The sequence below is a fragment of the Lynx rufus genome, unplaced genomic scaffold, assembly GCF_022079265.1.
Source record: "Lynx rufus isolate CCGP_SWC_20201006 ecotype Redwood Valley unplaced genomic scaffold, mLynRuf1.p SCAF_15, whole genome shotgun sequence".
Taxonomy (NCBI): domain Eukaryota; kingdom Metazoa; phylum Chordata; class Mammalia; order Carnivora; family Felidae; genus Lynx; species Lynx rufus.
Genome location: NW_025814829.1, coordinates 535771 through 556447, shown reverse-complemented (window position 1 = coordinate 556447; position 20677 = coordinate 535771). Strand labels below are relative to the sequence as shown.

General features: G+C 52.2%; 1 protein-coding gene across 2 annotated transcripts in view; it reads right to left on the bottom strand.

The window, feature by feature from the left end:
* Positions 1-7393: 7393 nt before the first annotated feature.
* The window catches only part of ATF6 (activating transcription factor 6), a 203248-nt gene continuing 189964 nt past the window's right edge, over positions 7394-20677 (bottom strand). For both annotated transcript variants that reach the window (XM_047076498.1, XM_047076497.1), the window contains exon 16: positions 7394-11219. In XM_047076498.1, the coding sequence (XP_046932454.1) occupies positions 11011-11219 (209 nt within the window). In that variant the 3' untranslated portion in view covers positions 7394-11010. The remainder of the gene's footprint in view (positions 11220-20677) is intronic.

Below are 20677 nucleotides of genomic sequence, written 5' to 3'. Positions count from 1 at the left end.
CCTCGGAGCTGGCTGGCGAGATGCCCCAGGGGAAGGGGACGGCTGGGGCGGAGGCTCCGGTGGTGTGGGGGTGGGGGCGTGCAGCCTGGCCTGGCGAGGCTGTGCCCAGGGAGGAGGAGCGCCGGCTAGGGAAGGCCATTCAGCATCTCGAAGCACTTGACGTTGAGATCGGTTTCCAAGAACCCCAAACGGCGTCTCCTGGAGCCCCAACAGCGTCTCTGTTGACACCCTCCGGAAGGAGCCCTGTGGGGAGAGCACGAACCCCCAGACGGGGTGGCGGGGTCTCTGGGCCCGCTGCTCCCGGCCGTCACACCGGCAGGGAGGGGACCCCGCCTGCCCACCTCTCGGGACACGCCAAAGGGCGCATCTCGGGGGCCACGTCACATCGTGCAGCCCGGTTGGCACGTTTACCCAGCAGACGGCCGTCACAGGCGCGTGGGTCGCAGTCACTCCGGGGCTCGGGAAGTCTCCTGAGTGCACAGAGCAGGCAGAAAGCCTTTCACCTGGGAATTTAAGAGCCTGTGTGATTTGGTTTTATCTGCAGGGCATTTTTCTCCGTGTGACTTAACATGTGGATGGCTCTCCCGGAGGGAAGGGTGAGATCTAAGAATGAGGGGGACTGCACCCCTACACAGGAGCCCCGACGCCTGTGCCCGGGACTCGCCCACCTGCCTCGGGCCTGGCTTCCTGGTGGCCTTGGCCTGGAGCCCAGTGCCCTCCTGAAGGGGTGCACTGCCCTCTGCTGTGTCTCGTCCCTTCCGGAGGGGCTGCAGGGCGAGAAGCTGGCCACTCAGCCTTGTCATGGGAGCCCCCCACGCGGCCCGGAGCTGGCTGGGTGCGTTTTTGTTTTTTTTTTTAATGTTTTTTCATTTTTGAGAGAGAGAGAGAAAGAGAGCGAGCACACGCACAGGGGAGGGGCAGAGAGAGAGGGAGACACAGAATCGGAAGCAGGCTCCAGGCTCCAGGCTCCGAGCGGTCAGCAAAGAGCCAGACGTGGGTCTCGAACCCGCGAATGGTGAGATCATGACCCAAGCCGGAGTCGGATGTTTTACGGAGCCACCCGGGCGCCCTTAAGTCCGTGTGTTTTCTTAGCACCGATTCCTCCTCTCCCTCCTGGCTTCTTCCCTCTGGGGCTTCAGCTTCCTCTGGTCAGCAGCTGTCCTCCCGCACCATCCCTCGTTATGTCCACCCCCCTTCTCTGGAGGCCGGGAGCCAGTCTCCCTCCGGCGCCCCCTCTGGCCCGGCCCTCCCCCTCCCCGCTCCCGCTCCTTCCAAGAATGTGCCATTTCACAGAAAGCCCCGTTTTCACAGCCATGGTTATTTTCATGCGTTTCCCCAGTTCTAGCATCACGGGGGAATGTGTGACATCATCTCCGTAAGTGAATCCAATGTTCACCAGCCCCCCCCAGCCCTCCCTGCTCCCCCTCTCTTCTTTACCAGCTCTTTGCTAAGTCTCGCTTCTGTCTGATGACGCGGACACGTTTGTTCCTCGTCCCTGGAACCCCGCTCCCCCCTCCGCTGCTCCATAGACATGAGAACACGAGTGAGGGCCTGGCCTCGAAAGACACCGGTCGTGGGTCCCCGGACTTTGCCGCACGTAGGAATCACCTGGGCAGGGGTCCGCGGCACCACCCTCGGCCGGGTCACACCCTGTACCGATGAAGTCACGACGTCTGAGGGTGGGAGCCGGGCGGCGGCCGTTTTGAAAGGTCCCCGAGAGATTCCAGTGCGCAGAGTTTGAGAAGCAGGCGCTGTATCGAAGGGGTCAGAGCCTCAGCCGGCCCACCTTGTCTTCGGAGCGGTGACGGATGGGGACGAGGGGGCACGTCACGTGTCGCCGGCGGGGCCAGGGCATTCTTGCTGGGGTGCCCAGAGTTTTTCCCTGCCCCGGGGAGGGTTTCCGGTGGCCCAGGAGACTTCTCCCTTCCAGGCGGGGGGGACCCCCAGGAGCTCGGTCCCCCGGGAGATCCGTGTCCCTTTCCCGGGTGTAGCCCGAGCCCTGGGCCTGCTGACGGAGCGGGTGCACCCCCATGATCGGAGGCCCCTCTGCGCAGCCCCGATGCCCAACCCCCGGCTGACAGCCGGGCCACCAACAGCAGGGAGGGGGGCAGGTGATGCCACCGGGGGTGCGAGGCTGGGGATGTTCAAGATGTGACCCCCGTGGACTCCCAGAAAGGGAGTGACAACGGGAACATCTTTCCTGGTGTTTCCATAAGGTCCCAGCGATGGCGGCCTGGGGAGGTCCGGCTCCAGCGGATGCCCGGCGGTCTCCCTCCCCCAGCCTCTACGTGGCATCTACGGGTGGTTCCCAAACTCCTGCCACAGTCCTCTGGAGGGCTCGTCGAGACGCGGGTTGCAGGGCCCAGGCTCGGCGTCTGACTCGGTGGGTCTGGGCTGGGGCCAGAGAGGTTGCATTTGTAGCGGACCCCAAAGAGCCGCTGCCGCCGTGGGACGGGGACCGTGCTTGCAGAGCCACAGCCCGCGGCCTCTCTCCGGGTTCGCCTGCCGCTCGCCGCGGACCGGCATCGGGGGGAGTCGAAAAGCGAGGAGGAAGGCTGCGGCTGCCGCCCCTGCCGCGGGAAGGCGGGCCCTCGCGTGTCGCTTGCGGTCCCGCCTCAGCATCCGGGCAGCGGGGCCCCGCGTGGCCCAGGCTCCGCGAGCGCCTGCCCGGGGGGCGACGTAGCGAGGATGTGCCGCCGCAAGCGACAGGTGCCGGTCCGTCCCGTCCGCTGGAAAGACCGGGTCTGTCTGTGGCCTGGTCAACCGCTCCGTCCTTCAGCTCGACCAAGAAGTGCCGGGTCGGCCTGAGGTGCCCCCAAGTGGCACGTTCCAAGCACGCCGTGGCATTGGTGGCCTGGACGCAGCCCGGCTTCCCGGCTTCCCGGACCGCACCACCCCGCGGGGGCGACGGGCACACACAGGCCGTTGCAGGGGGGAGTCTGGGAAGGAGAAGGGCCAGATGCTGCTACGGGAGCCCCCGAGACCCCCAGCTGTCTTCCTAAGCGTAGATTTTCCCCTGCTCGGACTGTTGACGCTTTGCTGACTTGCACCAGGTTATGGATCCGGGGGAGACGGAATTCGCTGGAACGCGCTTCTAGTCGCGTTCGCCTGAGCCGTGACCCCTAGAGCCGCGAAACGAGAGGCTAAATGTTCCGGCACCTTCGCTGCTCATAACTGTTCCAATTAGGATGAACTTCGAGTCGCCCTCCTGCCGAGGATCTGATGGAAGCGGCCGGGCTGGGGGTGCGGGGGCCGCTGCGAGTCCGTCTTCCGCGAGGGTTGCCAGGCCGGAGGGGGGCAGCGTGCGGGTCTGCTGTGCACCAGTCGCTTGGCGGAGGAGAATTCCAGCACCGCCGGGAAGTCAGAGACCACGTGGGGAAGCGCATCGTTTGGATCTTAGGACCGGCAGCCAAGTGAGTGGGTGAGCCCTGCGGCCACGACAAAGACACCGGCCAACGAATCTTCGACCCCAGCGCTCTCCCGGGAGCAGCTGTTGTGCGTCTGAGCTCATTTTTCAGGCTGTCCACAAATCTTGCCCCCGTCCTGGAAGTTATCTTTACTCTTCTGTGGGAACAGCAGGGCGACCACACAGACCCACGGAAGAGACAGCATTCCCACGCCTCTGGGGGCGAGGGGATCGTCTGGTTCATCTGTACGGTTTCCCACAGATCCATGGGACAGGTCTGGGCCAACCCCGAGAATCTGCGGCGGACTTTCAGTTCTGGGGTCGCACCCTCTCGCCCGCTGGCTGTGCGGAAACGCGCCCCAAGAACACAAGTCGCGCTGGAAGCTCAGGTCGCGTGGATAAGCCTGGAGGCCGTGGAAGTCAGGCAGGACGCCGAGGAAAGGAGGATCGGGATGGCTCTGGGGGCTCTCGGGTCTCCCTTTGCAACCGGCCGATGCCCACCGGTACGGGGCTATGCCCGTCAACAACTGGGAGGACCGTACAGTACGTTCTGCTTGTTAGCTTCGCCAGGTCCCCCGTCGACACGCGCAGTTTTCAGGAGTGACAGTGCTGCCGATAGTTACTCTTACGAGATGACCCATTTCTTTCTTTTTTAAAAAATTTTTTAGTGTTTATTTATTTTTGGGACAGAGAGAGACAGAGCATGAACGGGGGAGGGTCAGAGAGAGGGAGACACAGAATCCGAAAGAGGCTCCAGGCTCCGAGCTGTCGGCACAGAGCCCGACGCGGGGCTCGAACTCAGGGACCGTGAGATCATGACTTGAGCCGAAGTCGGACGCTTCACCGACTGAGCCACCCAGGCGCCCCCCAGATGACCCATTTCTTAATATGGCCATGTGGCTGGCGTCTCTTTTCTAGATCTGTCCTTCACTTCTGGATCCAGTTTTGCATCTGGAGGTCCGTGATCTCTTACAGGAGCATCCTTTCCCGCCTCAGGTCTACATCCACACTAGACGTGAATCCCGCAGCGAAAACTTTGTAAAGACAGAACTTGCGACCCAAGGAGTAGGCACTGAACGCACCCTGGGGACGGCGCCCAACGTCCCGCTTAGGCTCTTGGACATGAGCAGGGTGGGAAGGTCAGCTGAGCCTGGGGCTTTCGATCACAGGAGCACCAGGCTGGTCTTCACCCCGCCGGTGGCTCACCTGGGGTGGAGACCCCGGGGATTGAGGTGCAGGAGAAGCAGGGCGGTAGCCCCCCGTGTGCTCCACCCACAACCAGCACAGAGTATGTGGCTTTGCAGGGAAGTGGCCCGTGGAAAACCCGCCGGCGTTGTCGGAGGTCACAGGCTCTCAGCTGTCGTCCCTCTCTCCTGATCCCGCCTCAACGCCCTCGTTGCCCGTGACCCGTGGCTTGGTTTCTTCCTCTCTTCTTCGTCGCCGGCTGCATCCTTTGTGGCTAACAGGGCGAGTGGCCACGTGGTTATCCTCCGAGATGCAAAACTTGGCCGGAACCCGAATCCCACATACAGTGGGAGGTCCCAGGGGACGATCCCGTAAGGATTTGGTGGCGAAGTTCTGGTTCCCTGTTCACCCCTGGGGCTTCACGGACTCCTCGATTTTGGATTCTCTGCTGTCCCGCGTACACACTTGTCACCGGTCGCCCCACGCCGCACCCTCCGCGACGTCGCTCGCCGAACCACAGACACGGCGCCGTGCGCGCAGCAGGCTTTACTGAGGGCTCGGGCAGAAAAAGCATTTACGTTAGTTAATGAATTAATTATCTTTAACGTTTATTAATTTTTGAGAGAGAGAGAGAGAGAGAGGATCCAAAGCGGGCTCTGCACTGACAGCAGCCTGGGGCGGGGCTTGAACTCACGAACCGTGAGATCACGAGCCGAGTCAAAGTCGGACGCTCTACCGACCGAGCCACCCCGGTGCCCCCAAGAGCATTTACATTTTAGTGCTACGGTTTGTGAAAGTCCTCTTGACTCCCCGCCACCGGGGAGCCCTCTCATGACTCCTCTTCCGGAGCTGCAGCACCCAGACACCGCGCCATGTGGCTCGACCCCTCTTTTCTGCCGCTCAGCCCGTCCTCCAGGGTCTGCTTTCTCGGCGGAAAAGGGGCCTTGGGTCTCACTTGCCCAAGAAGTCTGTTCGAATGTCTTTGGAACCACACGGAGTTTTGTCCCTAGGAGAACCCTGACGTTACTCTGTGCGTTTCCGTCTCTGGCCTCACAGGCCAACTGTGAGCCTTGCAGGGTAGGACCCATATGGGATCTGTGTCTCCGGAGGTGAGACAATACGGTGGCCGAGAATCCATGTGCTGGAGCAGACTGCCTGGGTCCAAATACTGGCTACACTGCTTCCTAGTCACGTGGCCGCGATCGGGACCGGGTTGTTGGGAGGACCGAAACGGGACAGCAGGACTGACGAGCCTCAGGTGTCGTCTGAAGCATATGCCGAGCGCTCAGTGAGCGCCTGCGCGAACGACCCCCGGATGGACCCGCTGCCGTCGCTTTTCAGCGACTGTCTCCGTGCACGGGGACACTTGTCGCTCCAAACCGGGAGGAGGCCTTTGATGGGATTGAGTGACCCAGTTTGTTGATGTAGGACAAAGTGTGAGTTCTTAGGCGAGTTTTTTTCCTTAGTAAGATTGTAGTTGAAATATTTGGACACAACAAAGGAAACTTTTACTTAACGAGGCTGGGGGGCAGCGTGGGGGGTGGGGGTGGAGAGTGGAAAAGTGTTCTGTTTCCACCTAAACAGTAACAGGCCACGGAACCCTTTGGGTTTCCCTTCTCATAACTAATCACTTAACACTGAAGGTTCATTTGGGGTCTTGTTCCTTGGTCTATACAGAACAAAATAAGGCAGGTTTAAAAGTTCTTTATTTGAATCTTAGACAAAGAACAAGCATGGCCTTATAAAGACTTGCTTAAAAGCACATAAATCTGGTGTCATTTACGCATCATGAACCGACGTAACTATTGTTGGAGAGAATGGAAGCCCGTCCCTCGTCTTTTAACCTGTTCTTTGTTCAGCGTGGACATGATCTTGGAAGGAAAACCCGCTGACGTGGCTTGGTGAACGCTCTCTCCTCGGGCCCTAACGGCTGCTCGGGTGAAGCACCGTGGGTCTCAGCCCCACCACACTTGCCAACGTGACGAGAACTAAGTAATTGGTGTCTTAAGGCCAGATGTACGTGGCGGTTTTCACCCACCGTTCTATGTCCCCCTCATCTCTTATCCAGGTGGCTGGCCTGGCATTTAGGGCCGAGGGTGAGGGGAATGGTCCAATCTGCATTCACTGTGAAAGTCAACCTGCTCATCTCTCTGGGGTTCCCATGTGGGGGCCGTCTCAAGCCTCCGGGTTTAATTAATGGTCACCAGCTGCACTGGGCACAAGAAGCAACACAGTGTGCTGTTTGTTGACCTTGGCAAATGACAGACCAGGATTTATTTACTCCTTGGTTCCCCAAACTAATATAATGGAGGCTTTTAATGTGCTGCACCTTTAACGCTTAAAGTGAGCAAACCGTTACGTCGAGACTGGTGTCCGTTATCCGCCAATGGCTAGCCACGACACGATCCACACACAGGACCAAATTTCCCGATCAAGATGCCTCTGCCCTTCTTTTTATACAGATTATTCTGACAGATAACCCGACAGGTAACACAGCTATTTAGAACAAACTGCTCAAAGTTCTAGACTTATCTAAAATAGACTTTGTTTTCAGCTTAGTCACTAAAAATAGAAGTTAACAGGATATGTTCCGATTTCTGTTTGGGGGGAACAGAACACGGCATTTCTGTTACGTGCATACTTCCGTCTGGACTCCAGCAACATCCTTCTGCACAGTCCAGTATCCTGTTTTCCTAGAAAATAAAAAGTTGACCATAACCCCTAGGAGTGGGGGGTGGGGGGGGCACAGAAACCGCCCCCCTCCCCAAATGTTACTAGGGGTAGAAACGAAAATTTCTCACATTTCCTTTCTTTAGGCTTTATTCTTGTTTTTAACGTACGTAATTAGTGTTCGTATTAGCAGCAAAGATCCTACTTTCTGTAGATTAGAATGACTCAGGATGGGCAAAACTAACATTCTGGTTAAGAGCGTGGGGTGCACAGGTGGTAATAAGCATCTCTCGATTCTGGCGTCGGCAGTCGTACTTGAGAGGTTAGTTCGTATAAATCAGCAGCTAGTATAAAAGGTTCCACTGGAGCTTCGGTTCCCGCGGACCTGCTGCAGGAGCCCGGAGTCGGCCCATCGGTGCGCAGTGGAGAGAGGGCGTTCCTGGGTGGACAGCTTGCGGGAGGTCGGACTGGAGGGCACGGGGGTCTTACTCTGGCTCGTCAGTAAAAAAGGGGTCACTCCTCATAGGTAGTTGACGTGGGAGTTGCTTTGAAACTTTTTCGGTGTCGCGAAGTCGAATACGGGTTTTTCCCTGTGCTATTTTTCTGCCGAGTTTCACAACCTGAGCTTTAGGAAAATGGCAGGAGTCAGAAAGTAGTGCAAAAGTTGCAGGAGCTGGACAGCCGTTCAGTGTCCAGGACCCCCAATGCCACAGCAACGGCTGTCTTGTCGGGGTCACTGCTGTGACGACCGGGCTCCTGCCTGGCAGGAAGGGTCCAGCCAGGAAGGTTTAGTCGGGACAGTGTCTCTTTAAAAATGATAGAAAAATCAGTTTGAATCCCAAGTTGCTTGTCTGTTTCTAAGTAATGTTTATTTAGAACATTCAAGAATGACTCACAGAACATTGCTGCTTTCAAATACCTCCGTGTCTACTCCTTGCTAACAAGAAAAGGCAAAGCCGTGCCAACTTGGTGGTGGGAGGCTGCAGTCATTTAGAAAAAAGTTTTGTTAGATTTTTTTGGTTTTTACTTGTGAAAAGACAAACCCTGACACTCAATAATCTAACGTAAAGCTTCTCAACTACAAGCCTGGCAAACACTGGATTCGAGATGATCCTTGTACAAATCCTCACTTTGGAAAGAGGCCGTCTACACCTACTACCGTAACCCAGCTGCGTATCTGTTCTGAGCGAGCTGAACGCCCCCCTGGGGAAGGAGCCCCTACGTCTGACTCAGTTCACACGGGGAAACACCTACTTCCATTAAAAGCCTAAAAACGTGGGATTTGCCACCAGGTGAAGGACCATTCCTGGCTGTCCCCATCATCACTTCCCAAGACTGCGGCGGGGGCGGCCCCAGGGGAACAGGGTCCTGTACCTCCCGGGGGGGACTGCCCGCTCTAGTTTAACCAAGTCCCTGCCAGCTTGCAAAACCCCACTTAAAAACTTAATAAATTAAAATATGTGCACATATATATATCCTGGGGGCAGAACTCCTGGCTGCAACCCCCCAGAGGCGATTTCACCAGCACACTAAACCAAAACACCAGCTTGCTGTATTAACGAATCAGGTGTAGCCGCTTGCTGTTTCCCGACAGCCTTCACTGGCGGGAGCCTTACACGTGTTAGATCAAAAGCACTGTGGGGCCCAGGGAGTAGTAGTGGCTTTGATGGAAACTCGGACGGTGGAATACTTCTTTGCAATTGTCAGCGGCCATTCGCTCGCTTTCTGAAACTGCACCCTGAGAAACCCGCTCCCTCATCTCCAAACACCAAGTCAAGGCCAGGAAACCACGAGGAGCTGGAGGGTCAGCAGGGGGAGTGGGGGGGGGGGGGCTCCCAGGCTGCCGCTGAAGGTCATGACTCCTTGCTGTCCCTCCCGCACGTCCATCTGGAGGAGAGGCCTTTGGGGGGGGGGGTGCCGACGGCATGACCGCCACCTGCCGGCGGACGGGTAGGGAGAGCTGGGACAGACGGGGAGGTGCACGCGCAGGCCACCCTCGTGGGCAGCTCCGGCAGGCTGGGGGCTGGGGAACGAGGTCACCTTCCCACTGGCCGCGGCCACCGCTGCTTTCTCAGCTGATCTGCACGACGGACGGAAGGCACGGGGACGGAGAAGAGACTCCAAGAGAAGACGGTCCTGTGACCTGCGGGTCTCGTTGGCACGGCCCTCTCGTCCTGGTGCCCGTTCCAACCGGAGCATCCCAGCAAGACAGTCCCTGCCGGGATATGGCCCCGGACTCTGGGCGGCTTGTGCGTGGGGCAGAGCGAGGCTCATTATCACGGCCAACTCCAGACGGCCGGGTACCCAGGCAGCAGGGCGCTTCTCCCCCACACTGCACGCGCAAGTTAAACTGATTTCCTCGGAGAGCATCCAACTAGCTCGGGCAGAGGGGCATCACCGTCCAGGGCCAGAAGCCTGAGCGATTCTTCAGATTTCGAAGCCAGGCCTGACCGTGCGGGCTGACAACGCCCCAGCCGCACGGTCCCCTGGAGGATTTGCAGGAAGAGGCGGCCCGGGCGATTAAGGTGAGAAGCAGTGTTTGCAAAGTTTCGCAGGACGAGAAGAAGGAAGACTCAGTCGAGAAACCGAAGGCAGAACATCAGAGAGAAAAAGAAAAGTAGTCAAAGTACAATAAGATACAAAGGATCGTGGTAGGGCTATTTCTTCTTCTTCTTTTTTTTTTTTTAATATGGGAGGACAAAGAAGTGAATTCCTTCACTGTCTTTCTCCTGGAGAAGCTGAAAATTATTGCCGAGTTATGGGAGGCACTGGCCAAACAGGAATCCAAGCTCGCCTGTCTGCATAGTCTTAAGGAATAAGTACTTGTCGGTTCTCAAGAGAAAAGAAAGCCTGTTTGCTTCACGTCACTATCAGCAGAAGGTGGGTAGTGGGTGGGAATTCACAGCAAAAGTGAAGGATCTGTCCCGGGGAGGAACCCGCACCAGGCTAGTAATGAGAGCGTACAGGCTCAGATGCTAACGCTCAGCGGCCTGAGCATTGTTGTGGCTTAAACTCCAACAATCGCATCAAAACCTGCCGTGTCTTCCACGTGTGCGTTCACAGAGCTGCCCCTCCTCCCACGGCCCACCTCGCTCTCGCATTTTGTCCTCTCCAACCTGCCGCCCTCCCCGTGGCGCCCAACACATTCAGTGTCACGTTTGAACCACAATCCCAGGTAAAGACCAACCTTCCCCAATGGGGAGTCTTTTTCTCCCCCCTTCTGCCTAAGGCTCCACATTGTTTTGACCTTTTTGGGGGGTGTTTTTTTGGCTGTTCCGGTTCTGAAATCTGTCTTCCAATCAGCACAATATCTGCAACGGATTTGCATGAAGTCAACGGGAACGCTCATCCGCGGAAACACTTGGCGTGCTGCACGGCTGTAAATAAAAATCTCTTTATCAAGAAGTGAAATGGCAGAGGAGGGAAGGGGATCTTACTGTAAAGATGACTATTTAAACACAACAGAAATACAGAAGAGACAGCAATTCAGAAAGTACAGGAAACAGTCCACCCCAGGCAGCACTGGAGAACAGGGAGGCAGCTGCCACTGGAGAAATGCCGTCTCCCTCGAGTCTGAATTTCAGTGCTTTCCAAGTGGAAGGGCAGATGGTGAAAAACAGCTTTTCCCACTCCCTTGAACCCCACTGCGAAGCGGCTCTGTGCTCGCCACCAAGCAGGCAGGAAGGAGCATCTCTCCCTGCTCTGCGGTCTGGCAGAGTCCCACTGTTTTCCCACGCAGCCCCACATCACTACTGTAACGACTCCGGGATGGTGCTGACGACGTGGGCTGCCTCCGTGGCTGCAGGAGGGGAGCCAAAGAAGGTGTTGGTCTGATTCCTCTGCTGATCCCGGAGATAAGGAGGAACGGACGAGCTCTTGATGTGCAGAATCCTGGTGTCCATCACCTGACAGTCAATCTGCATCATCACTTCGTAATCCTGCCCGTTGATCACGTTCTCTGCGGAAGGAATACACATACGGAATCAATATTCAACAGACTGTGCGATTCTGCCATCAGCTTCGGTCCCAGAAAGACATCAATAAGCTTTAACGGCTGTGAACTGTCAATACACTTTCAAGGGAACAGAGGGACTCCATCAGTCACCAAGCGGCGCTGTGGCTGGGCTAGGTGCTGAGATGGCCCGTCCTCCTCGGTTCCAGCTCCCAAACCGCCTTCGTCGGTTCAGTGAGGTCTCGGAGCAGTGGCCGAGTCAACACCAGAGCTTCTGTCCACAGATATCACAGGAAGACTTCTGTGGCGGGTGGAGGTAAGAATGCTTAAGCGCTCCCTTCCCCTTCAACAGTGGGAACGAGTAGCCGTCAAAAGAACAAACCTATCATGTGGGTGGCAAGGAGACCTGGGCCGAGACTACTTGCCTCCCATTCATCAGTCATGTTTCTAATTTCGCTAAGATTCCCAGCTATGAGTTTAAAGGTCTGCCTTAGCAGCATAAAGCACAGGAAAGACAAGCTGTAGACATGACAGTGATGCTCTTGCCCAGAGGTCCCCATCGCTCCCCTTCCGCGTGAAGGGACTCCCATCCCAGAGTTCTTGATTCCTGGTACAAGAGACAAGTGCATTTCCCATTTGGGATTAGAGAGAGTGCTACAGGACTTGCAGGTAAACTAGAGGCTATTTGCAGAGGGAACAGGAAAACCACACAGAGCCACACTTACCTGACACGTGTTGGGTAACTCATCATGAGCTCAAAATATATAGACACACGCTCTTACTTCCTAAGAGGATGAAAACTCTTTATTTTAGGGAGAGAGCCAAATTATTTCCTGGTTTGTAATTCTGGGTACTCGCTTTCCAACTTGAAGTCAATGAAACTCGGGCATAAAACTGATGAGGGAACTGTAAGCGGATAGTCTTTCCAAGGCCAGCTGGACATTCACGGCAATGCAGTTAGAAGGTGTGTGAGTGCGGAATTCATGCCTGCGCGTCCGTTAGCGTTTCCCCTGTGAATCCGGAGCTGGAGGGGGATCGGGCAAGGGCTGAGCTTACTACCTGTTTATGAAGATGATACGCAGCCCACCAGTGACTTTTGAAATTACACGCTGGGCTTCTCCAGGACCAGGAATTGAATTTAAAAGTAGAATTTTTCTTTTTTTGTTTTACTTTCACACTGTGTATGCCAAGTACTATTAATCTAGAGGAGGGAAATCCAGAGTCTGACATCTGATCTTCAGATTCCATTGTTATGTTTGGGAACACTGAGCCATGGAGTGTGTCACAGGTTAGGATTTACAGAAATGCGCTAATCCAGGGCGTCTGAAATTAGGGTCTAATGTACAGACTTCAGGGAGTCCATACGTTCCTTGAAATTGCATGCAAAGTTCTGTGTGCTTATTTTTCTGGAGAAGGGCCCCAATCACATTCTCAATGGGGTCTATGACTTCCCGAAAGTTGAAAACTACTGGATCTAATAACCTATCAACTTTAAGTTCCTTGAGCAGATGTGAGTCTATTTCAAAGCTAATGGAAGATTCCATCCCTCCACTTCTCTTGGTTGGTTACCTGCTGTAATTTTTAACACAGTCTCCATGGATGACTGATTTCTCATTACAAGTATTGCAAATGTCTTCTATTACACTTGGAGCTGATTTCCTTCTTTCCCACTTTACTAGAGAGGAAGAACTGTGGGCACTGACTAACCTTACCTATTCTTTAAGACCGTTGCTCTGGACACTTCAATTTTAGGAGTCCTGCCACTATGCGGTGACAACTAAGTAATTTGCTTAGCTTAAAAAAAAAAAAACAAAACTGAGGTATAATGGACACAAAATATTAGTTTCAGGTGTACAACCTGGTGATTTGATATTTATATACATTGCAAAGTCACCACCACAGTACATCTAGTTATCATGTGTCACCAAAGCTAACACAATATTACTGACTACATTCCCCATGCTGTACATGAAAGCCACACGACTTGTTTTAGAACTACAAGTTTGTACTTCCTGATTCCTTTACTATTTTGCTCCCCACTCCAACCCATCTCCCCCTCGGGCAATCACCAGTCTGTTCTCTGTCTAGGAGTCTGGGTTTGGTTTCGTTTATTTTTTCAGATTCCACATATGAGTGGAGTATGTCTTTTTGGGTCTGTTTATTTAACTTAGCATAACATCCACTAAGTCCATCCGTGTTGTTGCAAAAGGCAAGATTTCATTTGTTCTATGGCTGAGTACTATTCCATCATACGTATAAATATACATACGTCTTTAAAAAAAATTTTTTTTTGAGAGAGCGAGAGAGAGGGAGAAACGGAATCCCAAGCAGGCTCTGTGCTGTCAGTGAGGAGCCCAACACGTGGCCTGAACCCACGAACCATGAGATCATGACCCGAGCTGAGATCAAGAGTCGGACACTTAACTGACTGAGCCATCCAGGCGCCCCCCATTTGTTTATTTTTGCTTTTGTTTCTCTTGCCTTTGGAGTTAGATCCAAAAAAACATCACCGAGAGTGACGTCAAGGAGTTTACCACTTATGTTAACATTTTCTTCTAGTTTTATGGTTTCAGGTCTTCAAGTCTTTAATCCATGTTAATTTTTGTATATGGTATAAAATGATGGTCCTGTTTCCTTCTTCTGCACGTAGCTGTCCAGTTTGCCCAACGCCATTTACTGAAGAGACTGTCTTTTCCCCGTTGTATATTCTTGCCTCCTTTGTCAAAAATTAACGGACCACATATGAGGGTTCGTATCTGGGCTCCTGATTCTGTTCCACAGACCCACGTGTTTTTGTGCCAGTACCATACTGTTTTGGCTACTACGGCTTTGCAGTACAGTTAAAAATAAGGGAGCATGGTACCTCTGGCTTTGGACTTTCTCAAGATTGCTTTGAGTATTCGGGGTCTCCTGTGGTTCCACATAAATTGTAGAATTACTTGTTCTAGTTCTGTGAAAAAATGCCATTGGCATTTTGATAGGAATGGCACCAAACTTGTAGGTTGCTTTGGTTAGGATGGAGAGTTAACGATGTGAATTCTTCTAATCCCTAAGTATGAACTATCTTTCCATCTGTCTGTATCTTCTTCAGTTTCTCTCATTAACGTCTTACCATTTCCAGTGCAAGGTCTTCCACCTCCTTGGAGGTATTTTACTCTCCTTGATGTAACTGTAATTGGGATTATTTTCTTGATTTCTCTGGTAGTTCGTTATTCACGTATAGAAACACAACAGATTTTTGTTTACTGATTGTGTATCCTACAACTTCACTGAATTCGTTAATTCTAGTCCTTTTTTTGTGGAATCTTGAGGGTTTTCTAGGCCCAGTATTATGTCGTCTGCCAACAGTGACAGTTCTATTTCTTTCTTTTCAATGTGTATGCCTTTTGTTTCCTGCCCAACTGCAGTGGTGAGGACTTTCAATACTATTTTGAATGAAAGTGGTGACGGTGGGCATCCTTGTCCTGTTCCTGGTCTTTGAGAAAAAACTTTCAGCTTTTCGCCACTGAGTAGGACGCTGGCTGTAGGTTTGTTGTGGACGGCCTTTATTACGTTGAAGTCTGCTCTTTCTATACCTACTTTGTTTAGAGTTTTTATAAGCAGATGTTTAATTTTGCCCAATGCTTTTTACTGCATCTTTTGAGGCGATCATATGATTTTCATCTTTCATTTTATAAATGTGGTGTATCATGTTGATTAATGTGGATGTTGAACCATACTGGCATCCCTGGAATAAATCTCACTTGACTGTAGTCTATGATCACTTTAATGTATTCCTGAATTGGGTTTGCCAGTATTTTGTTCAAGACTTTTACATCTGTGTTCAGCAGGGGTGTTGTCTTATAATTTTCTTTTCTTGTAGTGTCCTTGTCTGGCTTGGGCATCAGGGTAATGCTGGCCTCGTAAAATGAGTTTAAAGCGTTCCCTCCTCTTCAATTTTTGGAAGAGTTTGAGAAGGATAGATATTAAATCTTCAAACGTTTGGTAGAATTCACTAGTGAAGACATCTGCCCCGGGCTTTTGTTTGTTTGGAAGTTTTTGATTACTGATTCAATCTTAGTAATTGTTCTACTCAGATTTTCTATTTCTTTATGTTTGGTTCAGTCTCGGAAAATTGTGTTTCTATCCATTTCTCCTAGATTGTCCAATTTATTGGCAAATAATTGTTCATAATAGTCTCTTACGATCCTTCTTATTTTTGTGCTATTAGTTTAACTTTCATTTCTGATATTATTTGAGCCTTCTGTTTTCCTGGTGAGTCTACCTAAAGGTTTGTCTATTTTGTTTATCTTTTCAAACAACCAGCTCTTAGTTTCAGGTATCTTTCCCATTACCCTTTTAGTCTCCTATCTCATCTATTTCGGCTCTGATCTTTACCTTCTTCCTTGTACTAACTTTGGGCTTTGTTTGTTCTTCTTCTAGTTTCTTTAAACGTAAAGTTAAATTGTTTGAGATGTATCTTGTTTCTTGAGGTAAACTTGTATCGTTACGAACTTCTCTCCTCACTTTTGCTCATCTTACAGTTTGTGGTATTTGTGTTTGTTTTCAATTGTTTCTAAGTATTTTCACCTTTTGACTTCTTCTATGACCCAGCAGCTGTTCAGTAATGCATTGTTTAATCTCCATGTACTGGCAGTTTTTCTAGTTTTCTTATAACTGATTTCTAATTTCATACTATTGTGGTCAGAAAAGATGTTTGAAAGGATTTCAACCTTCTTGAATTTACTGATCTGTTTTGTGGCCTAATATGTGATCTATCCTAGAGGGTGTTCTGGGTGTACTGGATACACATAATACAGCAGCAGAGACAGACAGAGACAGAGCGTGAGCAGGGGAGAGGCAGACAGAGAGGTTAACACGGAATCTGAAGCAGGCTCCAGGCTCTGAGCTGTCAGCACAGAGCCCCACACAGGGCTCGAACCCACAAACTGCGAGATCACGACCTGAATCAAAGTCTGACACTCAACTAACTGAGCCACCCGGGCACCCCTGATTTTACTAATTTTGTGTTTTAACCTCCATACTAGCTTTGTAAGTGAATGAATCCACTATTTTTACTATAGATTTAGTTTTTCTCGTGAGATTTTTACTTTCACAGGTTTTCTTGTTATTAATCACTGCTATTTCTTTGTAGCTTAAAGAAGTCCCTTTAACATTTCTTGAAAGGCTGGTTTAGTAGTGATGAAAGCTCTGGAAAGGTTTAGCTTTAGCTAAAGCTCTGGAAAGCTCTTTATCTCTCCTTTTAATCCTGAATGATAACCTTGCTGGGTAAAATATTTGTGGTTGGAAGTTTTTTCCTTCCAGCACTTTGAATACATCCTGCCAGTCTCTTCTGGTCTGCAAAGTTTCTGCTCGAAAATCTGATGGCCTTAATGGGTTGCCCTTGTATGTAACAATTTATTTTTCCCTTGCTGCTTTTAAGATTCTGTCTTTAAGTATTTTAATTATAATTATAACACGTCTGGGTGTGGATCTCTTTGGGTTCATCTTGCTTGGAACTCTCTGGGATTCCTGGATCTGGAGGTCTGTTTCCCTCTACGGGTTAGGGGAATTTTCTGCCCCTCTCTTTCTTCTCCTTCTGGGAACCCTATAATGTGAATGTAATTCTACTTTATGTCTTTTTGGTCCCTTAAGGTCTCTTCATTTAAAAGAATTCTTTTTTCTTTCGGCTTCTCAGTCTGGATGAGTTCCAATGCCTTGTCTTCCAGCTCACTGAGCCTTTTAATGTGTTATTCTGCCTGCTGTTGAACCCCTATAGCATATTTCAGCTCAGTTATTTTTCTCTTCAGGTCTCTGACTTCTGTTTGGTCCTTTCTTATATTCTCTTTCTCTCTGATAAAGTTCTCACTGTGTTCATCCATTCTTCCTCTGAGTTCGGCAATCACCTTTATTGACTACTACTTTAAATTCTTTATCAGATTTCTGAACCTCTGTATCATTAAAGTCTTTTTCTGAGGTTCTGTCTTGTTCTTTCATCTGGAACATATTTCTCTGTGTCATTTTGTTTGATTCCCCATGTGTTTCTATGTATTAGACAAAGCAGCTCTCTCTCTCTCTCTCTCTCTCTCAATCTTGAAGGATTGGCCTCTGTAGGTGATGAAGCTTCTCATTCAACTTTGCCCTGGTTCATGATTATCTCTTGAACCTTTGGGACAGTCTATACCACCTGATTTCTTCTTGATGTGTCCCTGCTGTTGAGAGTGTGCCAAGACCTGTCAGTGTTCCCAGGGGAGGAATCTCATTTAACACTGAGTTCAGGCAATTAAGAGTGAAATCCCTCAGGCCAAGAGCTTTTAAAGTATGCGGCTCGGGGCGCCTGGGTGGCGCAGTCGGTTAAGCGTCCGACTTCAGCCAGGTCACGATCTCGCGGTCCGGGAGTTCGAGCCCCGCGTCGGGCTCTGGGCTGATGGCTCAGAGCCTGGAGCCTGTTTCCGATTCTGTGTCTCCCTCTCTCTCTGCCCCTCCCCCGTTCATGCTCTGTCTCTCTCTGTCCCAAAAATAAATAAACGTTGAAAAAAAAAAATTTAAAGTATGCGGCTCAGTCAGTTGAGTGTCCAACTCTTGATTTCAGTTCTGGTCGTGATCTCATGATTGTGGGATCAAGTCCTGCATCAGGGCAAAGACTGCTTAGGCTTTTCTTTCTCTCTCTCTGGCCCTCTCCCCCCTCTCTCTCTCTTAAAAAAAAAGAAAAAGTATGCAAAGAGATAGTCGTAATCCCTGTGCTGGCCGCCAGACCAGGAGATCTGGAGGTGTCACCTGGGCAACAGTTTTAACAAGTGGGGCTCCAGATGAACGAATAATCTCCTTTCTGGGAGGTCTTATAGATCTGTCATGAGGCCAGAGGAGTGGACACGGAGGTATCTCCCTGGCTTACGCTCCCCGGGAGCACCTTATCAGCCTCTCCCTGTGTGGGCAACCTGAAGCCTACTGCCCAGGCAGGAGCTCGAGGGTAGCTGGCCTTTTCCCCAGGGAGACTGCTGTCTGTGCAGTGCTCTAGGGGTGGTGGCCTGCCAGGAACTGTATTCTCCACTGTTACCTTCCCATGGAGCTCAGGAACGGCAGCCCCCCTGGCACTAGGGCCAGGCAACCAAGGGCAGCACCGTGTAGACTGTGCCTTCCTACTGGCTTCAACTAGGCAGGTGGAGAGCGTACGGGGCGTGCCATGCTTGCTGGCTTCAGAAAGGCAGCCGGAAGATGAGCCCGCCTGTGGGCATCAGGACTGCAGCAGGAGGGCGCCTTCCTGTGCCGGAGCACCGGCTGGGGGTGGGGCAATGCTGCGCTCAGCTGCCAGGGAGAGGGGAGCGCGGCACCTGCCTACAGGCACTCTCTGGCTGCAGTGAGGCAGCAGGATGGTCTCCTCCCTGCGTGCTGGTGGGGGCGGGGGGGAGGGGGCTGGCGGCGGGTGCAAAACTGGCCTCACCAGTGCCTCTCCTCCGGGAGAGTTTCGACTGTCTCCCCTCCAGCTGCTGCTTTTAGATCGGCAAGTGAATTTCCTTCTCATCTAGTCTAAGCACTTGTCAAACTGCTGTCTGTGCACTGGGTCGGGGTGGAGGCTGCAGGCAAGCTCTCTGAAAGGGGACCTCGGTTTCTACAGTCCTTTGGGTTCTCTGGATAATCAGCCTCGTTCACTTCCTAATAAGCCGGATGTTCTGGGCTTGTCTCTCCAGTGCAGGACTCGAGGGGCCTGATGTGGGGCGCCGACCCCTTGCTTCCCGGGCAGAGGCTGCGGGCTGGTGAGCTCCTTCCCTGTTGTGCGTCGCTGTGCCGGGGACGGGGTTTTGGCACCCCTGCGTCTCTCTGCCTCTCTCACCCATCCGGATGGGGTCTTTCTACCCTTTGTCGGGGAGAAGCAGAGGGAAACTTTCCAGAGGCAGCTATAGGTGTGTGCGGGAGGAGGGGAGTCGGGATCTTCCTATATGACCACCTTGCGGAAGTCGTTTGCTCATCTTCAGAGAATTAAATCCGAATGCCTGCAAGTTAGCCAACGTTTCCTACCAAAGTGCTTTCTTTCCCTGCTTCTCGGGCAGCTGCGGCTCTCTGGAAGACAGACAACCTGCCCGTGCATTTGGAGCCGTTTCATTTGGAACGTGCGGCTGGGCTCAGATTTCAAGGGGTCACACCAATCGTTTCCTTTTGGAACCACAGTTACTCCCCGTTTCAGAAAAACTGTGTTGCGGGGGGTGGGGGGGGTGCAGGCATGCTCACGTGCACGCTGGGGCATACGTGCCCAGATAACGGAAAGCACATGTGTTAGAGACATGTAACATACATTATTAATTTTTACTGCTTTTCTGGATTAATGTGGGATCCAGATGACAATTTTGAGATCAGGAGTAGGTTCCCTCGTACGTGGCCCAAGCCACCTGCAAAAGTCACTACAGCCCGTGTGCCCACGGTGGTTCACACCGATAACTGGATTTCCCTGATACCTTAAGTGCTGAGAAGAAACGGAGGACCTGGTGACAGAAGCTCAGATGCCTTGAGGGAAAAGTAAAGCTGTGGCCTGGCCCCCAAACCCGGGAGTCCCCAGCCGTGGCTGCAACGGCACTGCCATCTTAAGCCCAGCCGGGAGACTCAGACGAAGGATGGTCTAGGCGGCCATAAAGACGGGTTCGGTGCTTTACTCCTTTCTGGAAGCAACGACTTCTGGGGCAAGGAAACGATGAGTGCCATCGGAAGGCCACCAGGGAGGATGGGAATGCCTTGAGCTGAATTCAGGAAGCCCCTTCTGAGTGACAAGCTGGGGTCTCCGGGCGTGAAGTGACCTGCCGCGAGGAGCCCCAGGTTACCCGGACCTCTGCACGACAGCCGAGGGGCTACAGCGTAATCTTCTATCCGCTCCGTGGGACTCAGTAAAGAGTTCTCTCGGTGTTTCAGTACTCACCCCTGCATCTCACCACTACTGGTGAGGTTCTGACTATTTTAATTAAAGGAGGACGGACTGGGAAACAGCGTATGGTAACTCGGGACCCCTCGCCTGGGCTGTCGGGCGTCTGTTCACACGGTACACTTGCAGGAGCAGCAGAGAGGCTCTGAAAGTCCCCTCGAAAGGGCAGGTGAGGCTCCTGTTACCTTTCACTCCAAGGCTGTGAGTGTGGTCAACAACTCATCGTCCCTGAAAGGCCAGCGTCTTCAACTGTTGCCCATGATTCGCGCCTCAGTGTAACAGACTCCGCACCTCCACTGCGGGCCAGGTCCCCGCCGTCCACGCGCAGCGCCCTCGTACTAAGAGCGTCAAGCGCAGGAGCCTTGTGACAGGACAGCCGAGAGCCAAGATACGTGACAGGACGGCTAAGCTGTTTTGGGGTACTTAATAAAAAAAAGACCTGGACTGTTCGGGGAAAGCTGGCCCAAAAGGAACGGCATGGAATGAGAGGTGAAGGGCTCGCTCTCCGTCACCTCTCAGCAAACATGTGGCTACTGCACAGGTGACGAAAGTCCTTTTCCATCCTGGGCCTTCTGAA